This window comes from Panthera tigris, chromosome B2, assembly GCF_018350195.1.
Source record: "Panthera tigris isolate Pti1 chromosome B2, P.tigris_Pti1_mat1.1, whole genome shotgun sequence".
NCBI classification, from domain to species: domain Eukaryota; kingdom Metazoa; phylum Chordata; class Mammalia; order Carnivora; family Felidae; genus Panthera; species Panthera tigris.
In genome coordinates this window covers 74,151,710-74,177,253 of record NC_056664.1, presented here as the reverse complement: position 1 = coordinate 74,177,253, position 25,544 = coordinate 74,151,710, and the positions used below count along the sequence as shown (strand labels likewise).

Sequence of the window (25,544 nt, the reverse complement as noted above, 5' to 3'; positions counted from 1 at the left end):
GGAGTCTAAACTGTCCTCTCTCCCAACCCCATTTAGAATATAGAACCATTACTTTTATATAAGCATTAATCATATTTTATAAAGCTTTATTATCATTTGTTTATAGTCTGTATCTCCTACTAGCCCATAAGTACCCTGAGAGAAGGAACTGTGCATATGAATATTTTGTGTCAACAGAATGCTTGCTTCATAGAAGGCTTTTAAAAAACATATGTTGAAAAAATTGCTTATTAACCTTAATAGACTCAGCAGCTTGAGTGATGCTCCTAATGTACATTTCCTAATTTGAAAGGGAAAGTTCTTCCTTATGTTAAAGTAAAATCAACCTTTCTTGTTCCTAGCTTTGTCCTCTAGACATCTACATTAAACGTCTACCCTCTTCCATATTGTAATTACCTTTTTTTAAAAAGATTGACACATTTTAATATACTTTAATTTTATATTGATACAAAAGCAGTAAGGAAGAGATTGAGAAGAATGATTATTAAACAGTAATAGAGTGAACCACTTTTATACTTACAAGCCCCCCTCCCCCCATCACTGATCAAATAACAGACCAGTCCATGATTCCACTTGCTGGTGGTATTCCAGGTTGAATGTTTGAGGGTTCCCTGCAGTTTGTTGTTGCTGGTGGATCCACAACTACTGGGCAGAGTCCCGTGGTGGATTGGAGCAGTGGAGCAGCTGTTAACCTTTGTGGATCTTAGCTTTGTGCTGGTACTTGAGAAGCCAGGTAAGGTGGTGATAGAGCTGCTGCCCAACGGCCTGTGTCCACAATTCACTTTCCACAGACTCCAGTGGGAGAAAGTGATGTGTTCACCTATCATTTTCTTACTGGTGGGTCTTAACATACAATGTAATATTAGTTGCAAGGGTACCACTTAGTGGTTTAGCACTTCCGTATAACATCTGGTGCTCATCACGACAAGTGCACTCCTTAACCCCCATCACTTCTTTAACCTCCCCCCACTTCTGGTAATAACCATCAGTTTGTTCTGTAGTTAAAAGTCTTTTTATGAGACTCATTTGAGGAGATCAAAGAAAAAGGGTTACATGGGGGAAATCATTAAAAAATAACACATTTGTGTCTTAAATATTTTAACTTAAAACATGCAAATATACATTAATTTACTAATATTTTACTATGGAACCAATATATTTTTGTTAAACATGACTCCACTATTGTCTAACTTTTTTCACTGTTAACATGTTATCGAAGATTCATCATCTATAATTTGCAGTTTGTTTCTTAAAATTTTTTTTAAACTTTATTTTTGAGAGAGAAAGAGAGCATGAGTGGGGCAGGGGCACAGACAGAGAGGGAGACACAGAATCTGAAGCAGGCTCCAGGCTTTGAGCTGTCAGCACAGAGCCCATTGTGGGGCTCAAACTCATGAGCCGTGAAATAGTGACCTGAGCCGAAGTTGGACGCTTAAGCAATTGAGCCACCCAGGCGCCCCTCCAGTTTATGTTTCTTTAGAGTAGAATGAGTCATTCGACACTTTTAAAACCTTGGGATTATAGAATTTTTCTAGAATTTTACTCTTTCTCTCTCTCTCTCTCCAATGTTCTATAGTTATATCTTCTCACCACTTATTGGGGTTTTATTTGTTTTGTTTTGTGTGTGTGTGTGTGTGTGTGTGTTTTTTTTTACAACCGGCTTTCATTTAGTCTGAAATTTTTTGTTTTCAGAGGAATAGCAATTCGTATTTCCTTGGTTTATATACTATTTAATTAAATTAGATAACTAAAACAACATATAAGTATCATAAATAGGTCTGTGATCAAATACAATTAATTCTTAATGAGCATGTGTTTCTGCTGATAGAAGCAGAGGTGTGCAAGTATTGAGACTGCTTAAGCATTTGCACTGCTTGTGGGCATTAAGAAGACCACAAGCATGTTTCTGTTCTGTTTTTCTCAGGATTACTTATTTGGAAGTTTCTTCATCATCCCACCCACATTCCTTGTCCTCTTAGACCACTGATCTTCCTAACTTAGAATAGAAGTAAACCATGTTTGGCTTTTCTTCTGGTAACTTCTGACGTATCTATTGTTGTCCAGGAGAAAAACAAAACTATCAAAAAAGAAAAAAAGCAGTAGCAAATATAAGGGCCTAATTAAGCATAAGGATGTTTTAAGCATAAAAAATAGTAGCAACGTGGAACTCAATTTCTCTCCCTTTGAGTGTGGTCTAGACCTAGTGACTCACTTCCAAGGAATAGAGTATGCAAAGGGAGAAACATAGCCTTTTTACTGGAGAAACCTAGTAGATACCACACTGGCCAAGTGTTCAAGTTGAACAGCACCAGTGATAAGTCATATTGATAGAGTGTACCCTCTGGTAAGATGTACTGAGAGACGCACCTCACTTCTGTGGTATTCTTCCCCAAATCCATAACCCCAGCCTAATTTTGAGAAAATATCAGACAAACTTAAATTGAGAGATAATCTGTAGAACACCAGACCAGTGCTCTTCAAAAATGTCAAGGTCCTGAAAAATAAGGAAAGACTAAGAAAATGTAACAGACTAAACAAGACTGGGGAAACATGATGATTAAGTGCAGTGTGTTATCTTCAATTGGATCCTAGAACAAAGGGAAAAAGGATATTAGTGGAAAATCTTGGGCAATCCAGATAAAGTCTGTAGTTTTGACAAATCTTCCACGGTTATAAAAGATGTTAACCTTAGGGAAAGCTGGGTGGAGTGTATGTGAGTACTATTGGTACTGTTTTTGTAACTTTTCTGTAAGTTTAAATTTACTCCCAAATAAGTTTATTAAAAAATAGTAATGGGAGAAATCACAAAAGAAAGGGTTAGGTGATTTGAAATCTAAGACAAATAAACCAAATTAAAAGGCAGTAACACTGGGACACCTGGGTGGCTCAGTCAGTTTGAGCGACTGACTCTTGATTATAGCTCAGGTCATGATCTCATGGTTCATGAGACTGAGCCTTTTGTTGGGCTCTGTGCTGACAGCTTGGAACCTGCTTGGTATTCTCTCTCTCTCTCTCTCTCTCTCTCTCTCCCTCTCTCTCCCTCCCTCTCCCTCTCCCTCTCCCTCTCCCTCTCCCTCTCCCTCTCCCTCTCCCTCTCCCTCTCCCTTTAACTGTGCCCCTCCCACTTGTATGAGTGTATGTGCTTGCTCTCTCTCAAAATAAATAAACTTAAAAAAAAAGGCAATAACACTGAAAAAATAATTTGTCACAGATGATAGATAAAAGGCTAATATTCTTAAAATAGAATATACTCTTATCTTTCTTATAAAAATTTTTAAATGTTTATTTTGAGAGAGAGAGAGAGAGAGAGTGCCAGCAGGGGAGGGCCAGGGAGAGAGGGAGAGACAGGATCCCAAGCAGGCTTCACACTATCAGTGCAGAGTCTGAGGTGAGGCTTGAACTCAAGAACTTTGAGATCAGGACCCGAGCTGAAATCAAGTGACTGACACTTAATGGACTGAACTACCCAGGCACCCCAAGATAGAATATACTTTTAAAAATTAGTAGAAACATACTAATACCTCATTGGAAAATAGCCATTGATCACAAATCACAGAAGAAACACACTGGTCAATAAATACGACAGCCAGTTCAATCTCACTAGCAATTTAGAGTTGCTAATTGAGAACAGTATTGAGAACATTTTCACCCATTACATGGAAAAGTGATAGTATTCAATGCTGAAGAAGGTAAGTAGAAGAATTATAGATTGATACAGCCTTTCTGAAAAGCAGTTTGCCGATATGTATTGGGTTTTAAAATATGTATATAATTTGTGATTGTAATCACACTTGTAAGATTTTTTTCCCCAAGGAAATAATCATATATTATACACATTTTCTAATGAGAATGTTCATCACAAGGATGTGATACTGAAAAGCTTGAAACCTAAATATCTATACCAGTGGGGGAAATGATCTAAAAGTTTTGGCATACTTATAGAATAGAATGGAGGCATTAAGAGTCATCATATAACTAAAAAAAAAAAAAAAAAGAGAGAGTAAAAATAAAAGCAAGATACAGTTTGTGTATATCTTCTGATCCTGGGCTGTGTACATGTGTACTGCAGTGGTTTCTTGAGAGGATTGCAAGGAAATATCCTGTCATTTGCAAAGTAGTTACTTGTCTTTGGCTGGGAAGGAAAGGATGATTTTCATTTTCTTTATACCTTTACACATTTTCAAACTGTCTATAGTGAGTATATGTTACTTTTGTAATTGAGGGGAAAATTTTTCATTACAGACAATATGATTAATGAGTTTCTTTCATCTTTCATGCTGGTTTAATTTAAAAATGCTAGATTTCCATTTTGTTCTGTAAAAAATTGTTTCTCCTCTTTCCACTAGGAAGCTCCTCAGGGTGCTCCCATTGCCGAGTGAGAACTGGGGAGCTCTAGTTGGAGAATGGTGTTGTCATCCTGACCCCTTTGCTAATAAGCCACTTCATCCACAAGAGAATGACTGTTTTATTGGAGACTCTTTCTTCTTGGTGAATTTAAGAAGTGATTTATGGCAGCCAAGACCTGAACTAGCCCCAGTGGAGACACACTGTCTTTCTTCTGAGAACCATTTTAAATTGGTAAAATATCTTTTCAAAATAAATGCTAATTTAGAGGTTGGCTTAGAAACTGGTTTCTCCAATCTTTTCTAAATTAAAGCACACTACACAGACTGTTCTAAGGACCAAAATCCATTATTTTCAAGTTCCTCTATTCTCCAGCTCTGCTCTATTGATATAGGAAGAGCATATGGCCTTAGACCAAAACAGCTTACAGGGTCTGGAGGAAGAAGGAAAGAGGACTTTTTCGTGCATAGAATTGGGAATGTTGCCATTTTACAAACGAAATTGCCCTACTTTCTTCTTTTCAGGACAGTATTCTATAATCTGTATCGTCTGATTTAGATTAAAGTGTTCTTTGTTCCAGGATATGTAGTACAGAGTTAGGCCTGGGTATTTCCCTGTGTCCACTGATGTCATGAGAGTAGATGCCATCAAGGAAAAAGAGGAAATGGAGGAGTCCAAGTGTGGAAAGGAAGCTTGTGCTGCAGGCTCCAAGTTGGTGGTTGACACTGAGGTCAAGTGTCTCTTGCTGTAGAAGTTGCTTTAGGGAGAAGGCAATTTCCTCTCACTGCAGAGAACAAATGGTTTACCTTACTTTAAAAGAAAATCAATGGCATTGACTTGGCCCTTGTGAGAAATCATTCTCCTGGTGGCAAATCAATACAGATGTGATTTAAAAAGTAAAGGAAATCATTGCCAGAGAATCTTCATTTTCACATCTGATTATTGGTAGGAACGAAAGCATTGTACGTTAAATTTCATTTAATTTTTGTAACAAAAACTGAACCACTTTAGGAAATATGCAATAGTTGAGCAGCTCTTAGATTGTAAGTTAGCTTACAGAACTATTTTCTGTTTTAAGGACAGATTAAGGAGGTTTATCAAATATCAACATTATCAGAATTAGTTAAGTGCCTTATCTCTCACCATAAGCACAGATCCTTTTACCTAAAATATGGTTCATTTAAAATTATAGTACTTTATCCTTTTATAGTTTTCAAAGATAAATGGTAAGTTAATATAAATCTGTTATATGTTTAATATGGTTATATTAAAATTGTATTTTAATCTAAATTTGTATACTAATACTTTACTGTTTATGTACTTTAACTTTCATTCTTGTGATAAACTATAAATTTTTAAAATATTTGCAAGGAAATATTTTTAAAATACTTGAATGGAAGAGGAGAGGAGAAAAATTAAAAGAGAAACCACAAGTTTCCCTTTTTAGATGAACTGTATGGAAATACATTCTTCTCATTTATGTCTTTATCTGTTATATGATGCCATTTCCAAGAATGTTTCTTCATTGTGAACAGTCATTGTATGTGTTAAAGGAAGACCCTTCATAGTCAGACCTAATGGTGTTTAGTATCGTTGAGACTGTGGGAAACTCGTATCACAAGTTGCTATTGACAAGATTGTTTCTAAGTTAGCCAAGGTGGAAGTTTCTCTTTAATTGCATATTGCAGCAGTTGAAAGAGTATGCCTGTGACCAAAATAGTAACATAAATTTGGAGGGACTGCTTAAACAGTGCTCTCAAGGCTCCTGTGGGAACAAGGCTGCTCTGTGCTATTGAAAACCTATTTCTCATATCACCAAGTCTAGCCATCTAGCAGGGTTTTGAAATGTCACATGGTGACACAGCATCCTAATGGTATCTCTTGGGAAACATTTTTTTGGCGAGACAATATCAAGGGTCCTTAGAAATTGAAACAACACAAAGGGAAATAAAAATGAAGACAGGAGGCTAATCCACATCTCTGTGCAGTGGTGCCGTCTCTCAGATATATTGATTTAATTAGTTCACAACACGGTCTTTCTTTGATGTTTGCTCTGCAGAGTTCCCACAGTTAGGCTGCTTCATCGCACAACTTGCTGTATTATTTCCTTTAAGCGTTGGTCCGGAGAAATGCATTACAAAGCGGAGCTTCTCTTTAAATAAAATTTAGACTGTTAAAATATTTTAATTAAAAAGACCTGAATTTAAAAATAAAATCCAGCACTTAATTCTTTCCTGCAGTACCCCCCTTAACACTGTACAGTATTTGTCCCTGAAAATGTGGCAGTATATAACTTTTGTTTTCACACGGTAACCTCCCGAAGATTTCCTTATTCTTGCATTTACTCATTGTCTCATGCTATTTTTTTTTTTTTTTGTCTACCAACATAATAAAAATTTCACATCTTGTAATAGGATGATAGAGATGACAAAGGTGGCACCTCAGCCGTTTGTAAGATACATAATATTATTCTAGACTTAGAGAGTGTGGTCACACAGGAACAAGCTGAACTTTGATTATATTACAGCTGGCAGGTGCAACTAACAGCTTTACCTTTTTTCCTTTCCTGGGGTGCTTGGCAATAATTTATTGATTTGGTAATTTGTTAAGTCCATAAGGGTGTATTTCTTATTTTCTCAGAATAATGTGTTGAATTTTGTAAACATGCACAAATGTAAAAAGGATAGACTTGGGAACTTCAGAATACCAGTCATCTTGACTCATAAAGTATGCTTCATCTCGCCCTTTAACCTCCACCCCTGCCCCCCACCACCACAGGAGGGCTTTAAAGCAAATCCCAGACATTATGTCATTTCATCCCATATGGATTTTTCTTTTTTACGTAACCACAGTGTCATTTCACATTTGACAAAAATGAACAATCATTACTTGGTGATAAAATCCTAGGCCATACACATACAGATTTTACCATTTATATTAAAGGTATTTTCTATTTGTTTGAATCAAAATACACACATTTGGTTGTTTGAAATAATTTGCTTTTTATTGATCACATTTTAAAATCCCAATTACCAGTGTCTTGAAAAGGTAGACTTCTTTTTTTGGTGAACAAACCAACAAAAAAAATTGTTTCGCTTCATTGAAAGACAAAGCAAAACGTGCCGTAAGAGCAATTATAAATGAAATACATAATGGAGCACCTGATGAAAATTTTTTTTGCTTTGAATAGCAGATCTTCTCAAGCATTGCTACTCCAATACCCCATATTAGTTTTTAGTAAAGCCTTTAGTTTTTGGTAAGATTTAATGAGGATGGTTTGATTTAACTGGTACAAAATAGGATCTTTGAAAAAGTGTCTTAAGACCAATTTGGAGCCATACAGATAGATTTTATTGTAAGAAAGCATGAAACTGCCCAAATGTCAAAGTTTCAGTTGAGCATATCTGCTTTCTGAGCTTCCTGTATCCTTTAAAAAGAATTTTTTTTTTTTTTTTAATTTTTATTTTTGAGAGAAAGAGGCAGCATGAGCAGAGGAGGAGCAGAGAAGGAGACATAGAGTCCAAAGCAGGCTTCAGGCTCTGGGCTGTCAGCACAGAGCCCGATGCAGGGCTTGAATTCATGGACTGAGAGCTCATGACCTTAACCGACTGAGCCAGTTAGGTGCCCCTATTTCATTTTGTTTAAAAAAAAAATGCAGGCCATAACCCATTGAAGTGATTCTGTGAATTAGTTTGGAAAACACTTGGCATAGTGCTTAGAAGCATAAGTTTTAGCATCTAAGGGGTCTAGATTAAAATATCAGCTCTATCAGTTATTAGCACATCCATGGAACTCAGTTTAAATGTGCTTCTTATACAGTTTTTCAGAAAATATTTATTTATGCTAAGGAAAATATAATTGTACTCAAACTTACCCTAATCAGTTAAGATTCCTCAGATCAATACATATATCCCACATCAGGAAGACACTCTTCCTTTCTTAGACCAGCAATTTAGTCTGCCCTTTCCTAGGAGAGATGACCTAGGTGGCCAGAGTTGCAGAAATTCCTTCTCCCCGCCCACTTTTACGTGACGTCTGCCATGTTGCAGTGTGTCTATGTGAGAGGAATGTTACATGGTTTTAACAAAGGTATTGCTATGGATGTGAAAAAAGCATATTTTTTGGTAGATTCTTAATATGCAGTTGTTGTCCAGTAAAAGGCAAAAAGTTGGTCTCTTTGTGGGAGGATATGGGTTTTCAGCCTGTTCCTTGAATGACATGTGCCCAAACTATGTTTTGTTTATGTAACATCCACCTGGCAGTCAACATGAGCCTGGGACAGTGCTTTATAACACTCCCTTTTAAATACTAATAAACAAAACTAATGAGTAGAACACTACTATTTACTACCTTAAACGGGTGAGGAAACCAAAACAGGTTAATTAACTTGCTCAAGGTTATGTGTGTAATAAATAGCAGGACTGGGATGTAAACCTGGGAAGTCTGGCCCCAGACTCAGGGCTCTTAACCACCATGCTACCGTGTCTAACATAATCTCATATAAAAAACTAAAAATCAGGTTTTTTTAAAAAAAATTGAGGTATAATTGACATATAACATTATATTACTTTTAGGTATATAATTCCATATATGTATATGTTGTAGAAATGTGCATAATGTACATTGTACATAGAATGTGTATATTATAGAATTAGATGGATGCTAGCAATTTTAATCTGCATCCCAAATGATGAATTTGGAGTTTTACAGTTTAAGAATGCTTCAGGAATTTCTCTGAGAGCACTATCCAGTTTTTCCAATTATAATGAATATCTTAAGTAGAAAAATGTGTTATATGAATGTGTTAAATTTATTTATTTTTTTAAAAATTTTTAATGTTTTTATTTATTTTTGAGAGAGAGAGAGAGCGAGTACTGAGAGAAATGAAGACAGAATCCAAAATCCGAAGCAGCCTCCAGGCTCTGAGCTGTCAGCACAGAGCCTGACATGGGGCTCGAACCCATGAACCATTAGATCATGACCTGAGCCAAAGTCAGACACGACTGAGCCACCCAGGCACCCCAAATGTGTTAAAAAAAATTTTTTTTAATTTTAAGTTTATTTACTTATTTTGAGAGAGAGAGCACAAGCAGGGTAGAGGCAGAGAGAGAGAGGAGAGAGAGGATGCCAAGCAGGCTCTGTGTGTCAGCCCCGAGCCCCATGAGGGTCTCAAACTCACTGTCCTTGAGATCATGATCTGAGCCAAAGGCACCTGCTTAACTGACTGAGCCACCCAGTTACCCTGGTTACATATTTTTGACTTCTGGTGAGGGCCTATGAATTATAGATTACTTTTACATAAGTTACACTGGACTAGAAATCAAAATAATGGCTCTAATTTTTGATTCTCCTGTTTGCAGACACATGAATTAGAACAAGTCACCTACTCTCTCTGCCTTTGTTGCCTGCCATCTACTCATTCTAAATGATAATGTGTATTTGGAAGTACATTTTAGAAATGTAAAGTGCTTCTTTTTCAAATTATTTACAACAGATTATCAAGAAGTGGTTAGGTTTGGAAAAATCAGTGTGTTCGTTATTCTGTCTTTAGATCTGAAAAAAAAATCTCTGTGCATGTGAATTATGCATACAAGCTAAATGTGTTCTCAGTATTTAGTAGAGGGCAAAATAAAATGTAAAGTTCAAAGTATACTCTAGAGACTATGTTAAAATTATATATTCCTTTTAAGAAAAGCTGAATGACATTTAAATGACATTTTTCTGTTCTACAGAAACCAAAGGCAAATACCAAAGTAATTTGTAAGCGTTGCAAGGTAATGTTGGGAGAGACCATGTCATCAGGTAAGAATTTCATAATAAAAAAGCCAAAATGATTGCCACCTTATTAAAAATGAGTAGAAGGAGATTTTATAGGAAATCTATGTGAAAGATAGATAACTAATATATGTTGTAAAATTGATGATTTTTAAAATAGAAATCAAGTGACATATCATCAAATATGCCAAGAAGTTTGTGTATTTTGACCTTTATAAGTACATAGTATTGAGTTTTAAACTTAGGTTGGGTCATTTTCAATATTTCATATCCTCTTAGTGGATATAAAACTACAGTATGAAGTTTGTCCTTGGGTCTTTCTTAAAGAATATCAGGGCTTTTTTCTCAGTACAAGTCCTCAGTCAGAATTGTTGGTTGCTAGAGATGACGAAGAAGTTTTCTTGGCTGCCATCTGCCTTAGGGCTGTATTTTGGGCTGGGGGTTGAAAGAGAACTTTTGAAATGGAAGAAAACATATTCTGAGTTTCGTGCTCTGTTCCTATTCTCTTCCCGATAATTATATTTATATAAAGTCTATGTTAAATCACTTTCAAATATAATAAAATCATGATAATTAAATTGCATTACTATTTTTTTTTTAATGTTTATTCATTTTTGAAAGAGAGACAAAGTGTGAGCAGGGGGGGAGCAGAGAGAGAGAGGGAGACACAGAATCTGAAGCAGGCTCCAGGATTTGAAAATGTCTGGAGAGCTACAACATGCTGCATTAGCTTTATGGATGACAAATAATTGTTTTTAATACAATTAATTAGAAATGTAAGTAAAGCTAGTGCACCTAAAGAAGGCAGATGGTAGTGTTGTTTGTTTCTTAAAATCATCAGAATCTTGTAAGTAGTTGACTTGCACAGAGTGAACAGAAAAGAAAGAATGAGCAGTGGTAAAGGATGCCATCCCCAATGTCACTTTGGAGAATGAAAGCAAGCCCTTTAAGCAACAACTTAGAAAGTTTTAAGGCTTCCAGTCAAATTAGGCAAATTGATCTTTTTTATAATTTTTACTTTTATTTATCTTAGAGAAAGAAGAGAGAGACAGAGTATGAGCAGAGGAGGGGCAGAGAGAGAAAGAGACACAGAATCTGAAGTAGGCTCCCGGCTCTGAGCTGTCAGGAGAGATCCTGATACGGGGCTCGAACTCAAGGAACGTGAGATCACGACCTGAGTCGTAGTTGGCCCTCAACGAACTGAGCCACCCAGGCGCCCCAATTTTTTAATTTTTTATTCTTTTCTCTTGTCCCTGAAGCCCAGTTAAAATGCCAGTTAAGGAATAAAAAATATGTATATCCACAGAGACCATGAGAAATTGAGAGGAAGTGACAGTAATGTAAACAAGAGATATAAGCAGACATTTTTGGAAACTGTAAAGCTGAGAGGTGTGGGAACACACTTGGCAGTGTGGAGGAAGCTGCAGTCTCAGTGTCTGCAGATCATCTGAGTGAGGAGTGAGCCAGTACTCGCGGTAGAGCCTCAGAGCTGGTCAGAATTTGGAGGCAACAGGTAACAGGGAAAGCAGTCTGAGACAAGGGGCTGGAAGAAGGATGGTTAATTCAAAATTTTTATATGGAGCTGTAAAACTCCTAAGATTCCTGTATTTGCAACTTGCTTATACTCTCAAGGTAGGAGATTAGAGGACTCTTTTCTTGGAAAATGAAAGAATACCAATCAGAGAAGAGATTTGCAGATACTCTTTTAGGGGTCATTCAACAGTAAAATGAGCCTAGATCTAGCCATCCTACAGTCAACAAGCCTTGTACCTACATGTAAGAGTTTCCTGTCAGTATTTTTTATTTATACTTAAATATGAATGGATTGCTGAGAATCAAAAAATATTAGAGCAAACCTCCAACTAAGAGACTGAAGTAAATAATCAAGTAAACAGAATAAAGCACCAAGAAAAACAAATTAATGTATAAAACAGAAGAAAATGTTGAACAAAAACAGTGTTCTTAGAGAAATGAAATAATAATGTCTCCATAATTCAGAGAATATAGAATTAAAGATGTGACTGCTTAAAAAAAGTAATGAAAGGACTAAAAGATAAAATTAAGGAACTATCTTATCTCCTAAATCAGAACCAAAAGTCAGATATTGAAGATTGGAAAGGAATTGTGGAAAAAAACCATCATGTAAGTTTCCTGAGGATAGAGATATTGTCTATCTCATTTTTCACTATAACCTCAGCATTAAAACAATATCTGGCACATAGTGGGTACCCAATAAATATTTATTGAATGAATGAATGAATGAATGGAGACTTTTAGGATATTCAACATCTAGCTAATAGAAATTCTAGAAAGAAAGAATATAGACAACAGAGTTTAGGAAATTATCAAAGAACAGAAATACTAAAAACACATTACAAGGCTATTTTCCAGAGCTGGGGCTTCAGTTTCTCAACTGAAGGGGCCCACTACATGTCCAGTATGATGAATGGGATGGGAGGGCAGCTACCCAAAGCTGCATCATTGAGTAATTTCTGAATACCAAGGAAGAAGTTTCCAAAGGAAAAAAAAAAAAACAAGTAGTGAACAAAGGATTAGGAATTAGAATGGCATTGAACTCTTTTTTTTAGTTTATTTATTTTGAGAGAGAGAAAGAGCATGTGCGCAGGGGAGGGGCAGAGAGAGAGAGGCAAAGAGAGAATCCCAAGCAGGTTCCGTGCTGTCAGCAGAGCCGACATGGGACTCGATCCCATGAACCATGAGATCATGACCTGAGCCTAAATCAAGAGTCGGATACTCAACTGACTGAGCCATCCAGGTGCCCCAAGAATGGCATTGAACTCTTAACAGCATTGTTGAAGGCTAGAAGACAATGAAGCAATGCCTTCATAATTTAGAAGGAAAAAAAAATCCATAATTCTGTCACAAACTATCAATCAAGTATGAAGATAACACATAGACCTCAAATGTACATTTTCCTTAGGAATGTGATATAGGATATATCTCACCAAAACTAAGGATTTAACCTCAAGAGAGACGACATTGGTTTTGGGAAACATTATCTAACACAGATAAGGGAGTCTCAGAGTGAGGGACACACAGCAGGCCTAGAGAGTAACAGCCCGGATTGAAACAAAAGGAGAGAAGATTGCAATAAACATGTTTTCAGTTACAAAATGAAACTGATACATTCTTTGATGTATATGACCACATGTAACAGTCTTGAGATAAGCCATTCTATCATATGGGAAGAATTAGCTAAAGGTGCTTGGAAAACTAATCCAATGAAAAAGAAGTTATGCACTACAGGAAAGCAGAAGGTTGAACAAGAAAGGAAACATTTCCATGGTATTATAGCCATAATAACATGAAGTTCAATAGGCAAAGGAGAAACTAGAAATTTAAGAGGGAGATTTTGGAAGCAAAAGGCTAAAGACAGGCTGAGATGATAAGCTTTTCACACAGTTCTGGCTGACTGCTAAATGCACATAATAGATGCCAGAGCATCTAATAAGAATTGAAAGCCTGGGGAGACGTGCACATTTTCCCATGCCTTTAATTTCATTTCTCAGTCGATAACACAATTGGGCAGCAGAAGGTAAAAACCTTAATGGCTTGAAGTATTTAAGCAAAACATCTCCCCAAATCTGCTGACAGCTGAACTATGAAGGTATAGTGGATACTTCCTAGGGAGCCAGGCTACATAAAATAAAACTGAGCAGAAACATTAGTGGCTGCACACTGTGGGGAGACATATTTCATAGTCTGAGCCCAGGTTAGTTAATTGACTATTATACTTATCAGCCAACAATCCTTGAAAGAACAAAACAAAATCCAGGATAGTGACGGGTATATTACATACAATGTCCTACTTCCATTTAGAAATTACTAGACCTGCAAAGAAGCAGAAAAGAGTGATTGATACTCAAAGGAAAAACAGGACTCAATAAACAGGTGATGAGTAAGCACAAATATTCGACTTAGTAGACAAAGATGTTGAAGTAGCTGTTATAAATATGGCAAAGAATTAAAAAAAAAAAACCTCTTGAGTGAACTAATAGCAAATCTCAACAAATTGAAAACTTCAAAGAGAAAATCATTGGTAATTACAGAGCTCAAAAGTACAGTAAGTAAAAAATTTACTAGGTTAGCTGTACTACATATTTTAGATGGCAGATGAAAAAATATATTCATTGAACTTGAAGGTATATTAATAGAAATTCACCTATCCAAAGAACAGAGAGAAAAAGTTCTGAATCAAAATGATCAGGACCTCAGATATTTGTGGGACAAATGAAGTGCTTCGGTAGATGTGTAAATGTAGTCTCGGGGTGAGAAGGAAAAGAATAAGTCAGGAGAAAAAAAATTGTGGAAAAAAATGGCTGAAGTCTTGGCAACTTTGGTGAAAAATATTAACTTTTAGATCCAAGAATTGCAATGAAAAGTAGGGTAAACACAAAGGCCACCTCACCCAGCCACATTGTAGTCAAACTAATAGAAGCCAAAGATGAAGAGAGAATCTTGAAAGTACAAAACATCTCTTACAGGGATTTCATGATACAATTAAGGCTGACTTTTTACAGAAATATGCAGCTAGGAGACACTAAAATGAGATATTCAAATGCTGGGGGTGGGGAGAAAAACATTAAAAAAAAAAACAACTGTCAACTAACAATTCTATATCAAGCAAAACTGTCCTTCAAAAAATGAAGGCAAAATAAGGGCATTTTCATATAAATAGATGGAAGTTATGCATTACTTGCAGACCTTTTCTACAAAAAATGATAAAGTTCTTCAAGCTGAAGTAAAAGATAGCAAAGGTAATTGGAATCCACAGGAAGAAATGAAGAGCAAGATAAATAGAAAATATGTGGATAAATTACCACAAAAGTAAACTCAAAAGTGAGCACAAAATTGAAGTCACCTTTTCAATACATTGTGCCAATTCTCTAAAATTAGAACTTTTATTTTGATTGCTTTGAGAAGTAAAGGTATAAATTAAAGACTACACAAAAAGGGAACCTAGTAGAGTACTCTCTGCACAAAAATTGGAGGCCCTAAAGACCCATACCCTTACTGTGGAGGTGAATCAGAAGTGGAACAGCCCTGTGGAATTACAGACAGGTCCTATCAGTCCTTTGGCACTTTAGGGAATTTCAAGTCTTGAACTTGGTTAGTCTGCTATGGGCTAGCCATAACACCTTGTGCCTGCCACAAATCAAATGCATATCACGTCCGGAGGAAAATACCTTCATTGTAAAACTCAGAATACCACAAATAATTTGTCAAGTACAGTGTTCACCATACAACCAAAGATAAATAAACATACAAGTAGACTAGACTTTCATCAACAAGAACTAACAAAAATAGCGAACAAGAGAAACAGACTTCTGTTACTGGAATTCGCAGACATAAACTGGAACAATTCATGCTTTCTATATTTATAAGAGAGGTTTGAAGGTATCCAAAGGAAAAGGAGACAACAGCAAGCATATTTGGTAAAGATCTATAATGGAATTTCTAAAAAATATATAACTGAAATTTAGAATTTGGTGGAGGTTTTAATGGCAGATTAGGTACAACTTAGAGAAAGAATTAATGAATAGACAATTGAGAAGAAAAATCTGGAAGCCAGCACAGAGAGACAAGGCAAAAAATATGGGAGAAAGTAAGACATAAAACATACACTGAGAAGATCTAACATATGTTTTGTTTGGTTATTTTTTATTTAAATTCCAGTTAACATATAGTGTAATACTATTTTCAGGTGTACAATTAAATGATTCAGCACTTACATACAATATCTGGTGCTCATCACAGCAGGTACACTCCTTAATCCCCATCACTCATTTAGCCCATCCCCCTCTCCTCTGGTAACCATCAGTTTGTTCTCTATAATTAAGAGTCTGTTTCTTGGTTTTCCTTTCTTTTTTTCCCTTAGGATCATTTGTTTTGTTTCTTAAATTCACGAGTCAAATCATATGGTATTTGTCTTTCTCTAACTGACTTTGCTTAGCACAATACTCTCTAGCTCCATCCACATCCTTGCAAATGACAAGATTTCATTCTTTTTTATGGCTGAGTAATATTCCATTGTGTGTGTGTGTGTGTGTGTGTGTGTGTGTGTGTGTGTGTGTGTGTAATCATTCACCAGTCAATTGATTTGGGGGCTCTTTCCATAATTTGGCTTTTGTTGATAATGCTGCTATAAACGTTGGGTTGCATGTGCCCCTTTGAGTTAGTATTTTTGTATTCTTTGAGTAAATACCTAGTGGTCCAATTGCTGAATCATAGGGTAGTTCTGTTTTTAACTTTTTGAGGAATCTCCATACTCTTAACAGCGTATGTTTAATCAGACTTCTGGAAGGGAAAGAAATAGAATGGAGCATGGACAATATTTGAAGAGATAATTGCTAAGAATTTTACAAAAGTGATGAAAACAGTCTACAAATTGAGGAGATCCAATGAATTCTAATTAAATGGGGCCCAAGTAAGATAAATAAAAAGAAGCCTATAGCTGGACATATCTGAGTGATACTGCAAACAACTAAACAAAAACCAGAACATCTTAAAAACAAAGAAAAGTGACAGATCACTCTCAAAGGAACAATAGTAATGGAAGATGGAAGACAATGGAATGGATGTCAATATGTACAAAGGTTAAAAACTGTTAACCTAGGATTTTACATGATGAAAATGTCTTGATAGGAAAGAATGAAGACAAAGATAAATATATTTTCTGACAAACACTATAATAATTCATTTCTACTGGTTTGTTTTTTATTAAAAGAAATTCTACTTATAGAAGAATAGAATTCTACCTGTAGAAGGTAAAAGAAAATGATCCCAGATAGAAGGTGTAAGTTCAAGGTTTGGTAAAGAAAAGTGGTAAATATGTGGGAGACATTAAGTGGATGCTAACTGCATAAGGCAATAATAATAATACCTTGTAGGATTAAAATTGTAGAATTAAATTATATTTTAACAGCGGCTGGGATGAAAGGGCTCACTTCATAATGTTAAAAGGTTCATTTTTGCATCCAATAACATGACTTCAAAATAGTAAAGTGAAAATTGAACTTAAAGAAGAAATAGATAAATGCATCATGATGGCTCTAGCTATATAATAATATGTTAAACTATCTATTGATTTTCTTGCCTTTTTTTGTGTATTACATTGAAAAATTGAAAACATTTTCAGACAATGTACTGAGAATGCTTTTCCATCTTATTAAAACAATTAAAAATTGTTTGGCACACCATTTTTAATGCCTGCATAGCATTCTCTTCCTTAAATGTATAATTGTTTAGCCCAACCAGTTTCAATTTTTAAACAACTTATTTTCAGTTTAATTAATGAGCTTGTTTACAGATAAATTTTTATAGATATGAATATTTCTTTGAGATAAGTTCTCAGATGTTTAATGATGGTATCAAAATATATTTAAGGTCTTTGTCAAGTGGCTTTCCAGAAATCTATCGTTTGCAATTCTGACAGCAATATGTGAATAAGTGCACCCACTTCTCCATATTTTCCTCATTGCTGCATTTTATCATTTAAAAATATTTATTTGATGCTAAAGAATATCTCCTTTTAATTTGTATTCCTTCATTATTGGTAAAAATAAACATTTTTTTCGTGGATTTTGTAAAAAATTCAGAATGGTTTTGTTTATATTCATTTCTGTAAGATATTTAGTTTACTGTTTAAATTTTTCTGTAAACTAATCAGATAACCAGATTTGTTGGAAATTATACATTAGTAGACTCAGTGAGATTCTGGGAAATACTCATGTGAGGTTCCCAGCATTTTTGCATGGGCTTTGGGACACCATGATGAAAAAGCCTTTTTCAATGACTCCTAGATTTGTGACTACTCCATAGAAACGAGGAAACTAGATGACTACTTTCTACATAAGTGGGCTATGACTGTGATGTGACTGATTTTTCTACCTTCTGTGTGTGTAAACAGAGTGTCCTTGCACCAGGTTCACTTGGGCCATGACCTGCTGAAACAACATCGAGCCCTCTCAAGTCTCAGGACTCTCTCCTTGTAGTCATCAATGCTTTCTCATCTTAATTACTAAGTCATTTGGGGAAAAGTTTTACTGAATGTTAATTTTATCAGTATAAATACTGAATATTCAATTTGGTATGTCATAATTAGGGACCAACATGTCCACAATAAAAATGTTCGTGCAATGGGAAGATTTTTAATTTTCTTATTTTTTGTTTCTAGAAACCACCAAGTTTTATAAGACAGAGATAATTATTCAGCCATCTGAAAGAAATTTTCCCATCATACCAAGGTACAAATAGCAAATTAAGTTTATTCTGTAATTTTAAATGTGGAGAATGATAGGTACAATTGATTATTTGGGAATTCATTTTTATTTATACCTCCTTATTGGGGGAAAAAATAAAAACCCTTGAGAAAGGCTTTTAGACAGTTGAAGCAAACCACACATATACAAGATTTGAGGATTCATTTATGGCTTGCTTACAAATTGGCATAAACAAATGTGCTTATATTAACACTTCAAATTCTGAAAGCTTTTTGTGCTTCTTTCTATTTGCCAGATATCCAAGTTCTTACAACCTAATCACCAATAGGTTTTGAATAATTATTTCTGTTTTAATTTGACTTATTTAAAATGTGAAACATGGGTCAGTTTTCAAACAACTCCTGTGTTTTTTTTAAAAATGTTACTTAGCCACTAAATCCACTAGTGTTTTCTTTCTTGGAATCTTTTTAGTTTGCAAACAGAAGTTAATTATAGCATATCTTTCAATTCATTTATGGATATCTGAAAATTATGGCAATCTGATTTTAACCTTAAAATTTATCCTCCTGTAAATACTTTGATTCTGTACCTCAGCTCTGACTTTTTGAGGGGGTCCAAATGGAAATCATTGTAGATGACTGTCTAATGTTTGGGAGGAAACCTCTCGCCTTCTTTTTTAACTCATTTTTTGATGTGCTGTAGCACAAGTGGAATATTAACATGTCTGATACAGTATTTTTTTTATTCAGTCAGGGAATAGTTAGGTTCAGGGTGGGAAATGTATTAAGGATTGGAGAATAGGCTATAAGAAGACTGGAGCAAACACAAATACATTAAAATATGTTAAAATCCACATTAGCACAGTCTGTGAAGGAATGAGCAGCATATAGAAAAGTCTGGCTGCACACGCCTCTGCCTTTTAGGTACCCTGTGGGTATTTTTGGCTCCTCTTGCCAGTGAGAGTTATTATGAGAGGCACATTGTGAAAATTGATTTCTGTTCAAACAGGTCCCAGTTTGTACAGAGTGTTATCGCCCAGTGTCTGGTGGAACTCTCCACTGCAAGAAGCACTTTTAGATTCACTATTCAAGGTCATGACGGCAAAGTGTACATCTTGGTAAGATGTTATTTCTCCCATCTTTCTGTAGCCTGGTAATCCAGGGTCTCACAAATTCTTTAGTCTTGCCATTCTCTTTTCTTAATTCTCAGGTCTAGAAAATAAAGGATCAAATACTGAATTTGTAATATCCATTGAATTCCCAAACCAAACTCAATAACAAAAGAGCAAGTGGCTCTATGTGCTAGGTACTGGGGATATAGAGAAAAATAAAACCTGAAACCTGCTCACACCACAAAATAAAGTTTTTCACTCTAAGTTGTTAATGACTTTTCTTGGTCAGTATAACACAGTTCTGTCTCTGTCACTTTTTTCCCCCTATTGATTTTTCCGTTTTTCCTTTTTGATACTCTTATGTTCAAAATATATTCTGTTGCTCCTGTTTTTATATATATGTGTGTATGTGGTAAGAACACTTCATGTGAGATCTACCCTCTTCACAGATTTTTAAGTGCATGCTAACAGTGTTGTTAATTATAGGCACAATATAATAGGCAGATCTCTAGTACTTATTCGTCTTGCCTAACTTTAACTTTATACTCTTTTCATTAGCAACTCTCCATTTCTCCCTCCTTCCAGCCTTTGGCAGCCATCATTCTACTCTCTGCTTCTATCTGTTGGACTGTTTTAGATTCCTCATGTAAGTGGAATCCGGCAGTACTGTCCTTCGGTGTCTGGCTTATTTTACTTGGCATACTATCCTCAAAGTTCATCTGTGTTGTTGGATATTACAAGGTTTCCTTCTTTTTTAAGGCTGAGTAACCCATTGTATGTATGCAGCACATTTGTTTTATCCATTCATCTGTTGATGGACATTTAGATTGTTTCCGCATCTTGGCTACTGTAAATGGTGCTGCAGTGAACACAGGGGTGCAGATACCTCTTTGAGATCCTGCTGTTAACACATTGATGTTTGAGAAGGAGTGGCAAGTTTGGGATAAGAGGCCCTGCAGTTAACGGAATCCTTTCCTTCATGTACCACAAGCATCTACTATTATACTGTTGCTGTTAGAAATAATGGTCTGCAGACAAGAATTTGGACCACTTATATATATGAGAATCTTAAGGCCCAAGTCTCTTTTCTGCCTCCATATCTGTTTTTTCAACCAGTGAACATATATTGAACATTTCTTATTCTAAAGGCACTGTTCTAGGTGTTCAGGGTAGAGCAAAAATTGCCATTAAGGAACTCACAAGCTAATAGGGAAACATGGTAGCTAGAAGGAGGCAGGGGGTTAGGTTGTTGTTAGGTGGCTTCGTAGCTGGCCATCCATTATGGGGACCCCATGCTTCTCTGACTCAGATAATTTCTACCAAAACTAAAATACTTTTTGACTGAACTTAATACTGACTATGCCTGATAGCCATAGTCTGAAATTAGTTTTAATTTTCTTTTACTGTAAGGTTTTCAAGTTAAAACTCAGGAATAGGAACTTATAAAATCTACTAATATAATATTTAAATTCAAAAAAATTTCTGTGTTATAAAAGTAATACATTCTTGAAACAGCCAGTGTGAAGAATGTAGTGGCAGTGGTAGTCCTCCACCTTGTCTTCTCTCCTGTCTTGCTATATCATAGTATTTGAAGGTAAAAATTATTAATTTGGTATGTGTACTTCCAACATTTCCCCCCATCCATATATGACTACGTGTTCATACACTCACATTCTGCTTTTCTGTTTGTAAAACATACCAGAATCATATGATGAACATTTTTCTTCAATATGTTTACTTCACACAGCAGTGTATCATAAGGATTGTTTCTTGTTAGTGTAAATGTAGATCAGCATCTTTAAGGTCTAGAATTCCAGTGTGTGGCTGTTAAAGACAGTGCGGCAATGAAAGTGATCTTCGCATGTGTATTTTAGCACTTCTTTAGAAACAGACCTTTTTAATCTAATATGGTATTAGAATTTGTGTATTTTAAATTGATAATTATCATCCTCCAGAAAAGCTGTATTAATTTATCCCGTATAGTGAGGCATTCTTGGTACCCCGCCCAGATCCCCTTTACTCAGGCTGATACACCTATTTCCCAGCTGCTGAGAGGTGTGGACTGCTAATGGCACTCAGCTGCCTCTTCTCCAGAGACTTGCCCTTATGTGACAGTTGTCACCTTGTTCAGAAAGTTACCTCTTCCCACCCCTGCTCTGGTCTGCCTACTGACATTGATTTGACCCTGTTGTGCAAAAAGAAGGGGCCTCCTGTCTGAAGGTGGGACAGATTTTGTGGGTGGGATTCTTGCTTCAGAGCTCCCCATGGGGTAAGGCTGAAGCCAGACCCCTGCTGAGCTCCTCAATGAACGGCAGGCATCCAAATCCCAAAACACTCTTCTGCCAGCATTCCAGACCCCTCTTCTGAACTGGATGGTGCCATCTTGTTGTACTTGCAAATCTGATAAGTGGAAAAGGGTGGCAGATGATTTTCACATTTCCTTATTACTAGTTATATTAACATTTTTATATGTTTATCACTTATTTCTTCTGTTAATTCTGATTGTATTCTTTGCCTTTATTTCTGTTGGGCTGTTTTTGCCCCCTTATTGTTTCCTGGGAGCTGTATATCTTATAGATAATACCTTTGTTATATACTATTAAATAGTTTCTCCTAGTTGGTTGTCTCTCTCTCTTTTTTTTAACTTTTATAATCTCAGTGACTCTACCAGATGTTATACTTTGAAAGACTTACCGTGCTTAAAAATTATATACATGATTCTCCTGTATTTTTTCTGGTATTTTACAGTTTTGTGTTTTGTTTTTTAGTGATGGTATGAAATATGATAATGAGTGATAATGATATCCTTATACTTGGACTTTTCTCTCCGTATCCTTAGCTATGGCTTTTAAACTCAGACAGTTTGGTGATTGAATCTTTGGGAAGTTCCAGAGGTATCACAAAATTCCCCCTGTTGGAAGACATCTTAAAGGCAGATTCCAGTTCTGCCTGGAATGCTGTCAAGGTCCTCTACCAGCCATGCGTCAAAAGCAGGAATGAAAAGTAAGTTGTGTGTTTGTTTTCTCATTCCACGTTGTTTAGTTTCTTTTGCCATTTGGTGTTGAGAAATTAATGAATTAAATGGTACTATGCCACTTCCCTATTTGAAGCTTCTAGGAGTTGTACTGCTAAATGTTATGCTTTCAAGTAGATTGAATTATTACAGATGATTCATGCTAATGTGTACAAAGCTTGCTTTTACTGAAAATAATTGGTCTTTTTCTTGTAATCTCAGCTGTCTATGCATATGGCTGTAGTACTTAATCAGGCATCAACAGCTATGAATATTTACTGAGAAGCACTTTCCAGGCATTGGGGATGCAATAGTGAAAAAAACCTAGTCCTTTCTTCCTGGGATTGTCATTCTAATGGGGAGAAGGCAGATCATAAACAGAAGAGGCATAAAACCGTGGACCAATGTGGCCATGTGACTCGTGGCTCCTGCTAAAGAGTCAGGCACTCATCTGAGGGCTTCTAGCTCATTTAAGCCTAACAACAACCCTGTGGGGTAGGTACTATTATCACAAAACACAGGTGTTAAATTACTCTCCTGAAATACAAAGCAAGGTAAAGTAGTTGGGGAGGAGTAGGATGGGTGTAGGAGGTTGTTATTTTATGTTGAAAAGTCAAGGATGTTTCCTAAGACGATATTTAAGTGGAAAACTTGAAGTAAAGGAGTGAGCTTTATCTGAGAGAGCAGTGTTCCTGGCAGAGAGAACAGATTGAAGTTTATACTTGTCCTGTACTCTCCAATGGGTTTGATCAAATTTGTACTAAGAACAGAAAGATGCCAGTTGTTTTCTAGGAAGTAAATACGGAATTTTGAAAAATTGCTCTTTTTTTTTTTTTGGATTATATAAGCAGTACCAATCATGAAATATTTAAACAGTTGAGACATACATAAAGTAAAATGTGAAAGTTCTCCATCATGCCCCTTTCTGGAAGTAAAAAGTATGTTGTATATTCTTCAATTCCTTTTTCTGTTTATTTTTCATCTTAACATAATTTGGAAGATACATGTGTATTTTTTACACTTAAAAAGAAAGCAACACTGTGTCTTGGGAGATTCTTTACAAGTCAGTGCTTTGCATTTTTATGTAATGGGTGTACTATAAATAATTTAACTGTTTTTCTGTTGATAGATACTTGGGTTATTACAATTTTGCTGCTATAAGTAGCATTTCATTGTGTGTCGTTATACAAATTTGGTTTGTAATTATGTGTGCTTTTTTTTATGAGGGATTTCTAGAAGTAGAATTGCTGAAGCAATGGTACAACATTTAAAATTTTGATAGATAATACTAGTTAACTTTGTAAAAAGGCATTGCAAATTTATATTCCTACCTGAAGTTTCTATAAATGCCCATTTTTCTGTAACGTCACCCAAGCTGCCATTTAGATTTTTGTCCATCTGATGCCAGTCTAAATGAAACAGGTCAGATATAGATCCTTTTGTTGTTTTGAGGTATGATCAGAGACTCTGGCTTATGCTTTGATGTTTTGGGCACTTTGGTGTGTGTATGTATGTGTGCACGTGTATGGCCTAATACATAGTTACCTTTTAAGCTCTTTGTTGCTTGTATTCTACATTTACTTCTGTGTGTGTTTGTGTGTGCCTTTATAGATTTATGTGGTGAAGCTTGTTAAAATCTTTTATGTTTTTTATTTATTTGAAATGTGGACTTTTGAGAAGGATGTGTTAAATCATACTATGATTATGAATAAGTTATTTTCTTCTGATTTTGATATCAGTTTTTGCATTGTATATTTTGAAGGTATGTTATTAGGTACATAAATGTTTGTGCCATGACAACTTGACTAATTGCATATTTTATCCAGGAGAGATTTTTGCTGTCTTTCTATGTGATGCTATTTCCGCTTAATTCCAATTTGCCTGATGTTAATATTGTTATATTTACTTTCCTTTTTTTTTTTAATTGCTAATTTGTTATATAGTAGTCCCTTCTTACCTGCAGTAAGAGAAAAGACTTTTCCTTAATAAGGTTTTGCATTTCTTCTTTTCTCCCTGTCTCCTGAACTCTGTCCTCTATGTTGAGATCATGTATGATTCTGGTGATGGTGGCAGTTTCTTCTTAGGGAAGTATCAAGCCACTGCCCTGACCTGACCTATTTGCTTCCCTCTTTTTTTTTTTGTAATATATTTTTAAACTTTATTTATTTTGAGAGAGACAGAGGGGAGGGGTAGAGAGAGAGGGAGAAAGAGAGAGAATCCCAAACAGGCTCCTCACTGTCAGCACAGAGCCTGACACAGAGCCTGAACTCACAAAACTGGAAGATCATGACCTGAGCTGAAATCAAGAGTTGGATGCCTAACCAACTGAGCCGCCCAGGCTCCCCTTGCTTCCCTCTTAACGTATCATGGCCATAAGGGTTTTATATTTTTATTGTATAAGTCCATTTTCATAAAAATATTTGATGTTTTAAAAATATTTATAAATAGTACTGTATAGTTGTATCTTTTTACAGTTTGGTTTTTCACTTACTAGTCTTTGTTTCATTGATTTGATGAAATCCGCTCTTTTATGTATTGTTAAAGTTGGACTGTAGTCAATCCTTGAGTATCTGAAAATCTCTTATATGTTATCTCTCTGAAAACCTATAGGATTTCTCTTTATCATTGTTTTTCTAAGATTTCACACAGATGTATCTAAATGTGTTTATTCAAAATGTTCTCTTATGTCACAATCTGTTCTGTCTTACAAATGAATTGTTCTCTCAGTATCTGTGATACCAATAATGATACTTCAAGTCTTCTGTTCTCTCTGTTAACTCTTTTCTTGGGGTGTTAACTCTCCTCTCTTTGAAAACGTTCCTTGTGTTTCTAACTTTGTTTTACAGTGTTACTTTCTGCAAATGTTTGATAATTCCACTAGAATTCATGTGCTAGGATGTATACTCCTTGTGAACCAGGACCTTGTGCGTCTTGCTCCTTACTACATCTAGGTGAGTTCTTGTAGAAGTTCTCAGTATATAAAATTTATGGTCACATTTAACAAAGCATTTGTCAAATGAATGGTACCTCGTTTTCTGCTTATTTTTATATTTGATAA

The 25,544-nt window shown here is 35.6% G+C and overlaps 1 protein-coding gene across 15 annotated transcripts in view; it reads left to right on the top strand.

Annotated features, from left to right (window-relative positions):
* UBE3D (ubiquitin protein ligase E3D) overlaps nucleotides 1-25,544 on the top strand; it is a 240,704-nt gene that overhangs the window by 25,208 nt on the left and 189,952 nt on the right. For all 15 annotated transcript variants that reach the window (XR_006217734.1, XR_006217735.1, XR_006217733.1 and 12 more), the window contains exons 4-8: nucleotides 4,347-4,578; nucleotides 10,077-10,146; nucleotides 18,317-18,386; nucleotides 19,371-19,479; nucleotides 22,313-22,476. Coding sequence is in view for 12 of the 15 variants with exons in the window: in XM_042986728.1 (XP_042842662.1) it covers nucleotides 4,347-4,578; nucleotides 10,077-10,146; nucleotides 18,317-18,386; nucleotides 19,371-19,479; nucleotides 22,313-22,476 (645 nt within the window). In the remaining 3 variants the exon portion in view is untranslated. The remainder of the gene's footprint in view (nucleotides 1-4,346; nucleotides 4,579-10,076; nucleotides 10,147-18,316; nucleotides 18,387-19,370; nucleotides 19,480-22,312; nucleotides 22,477-25,544) is intronic.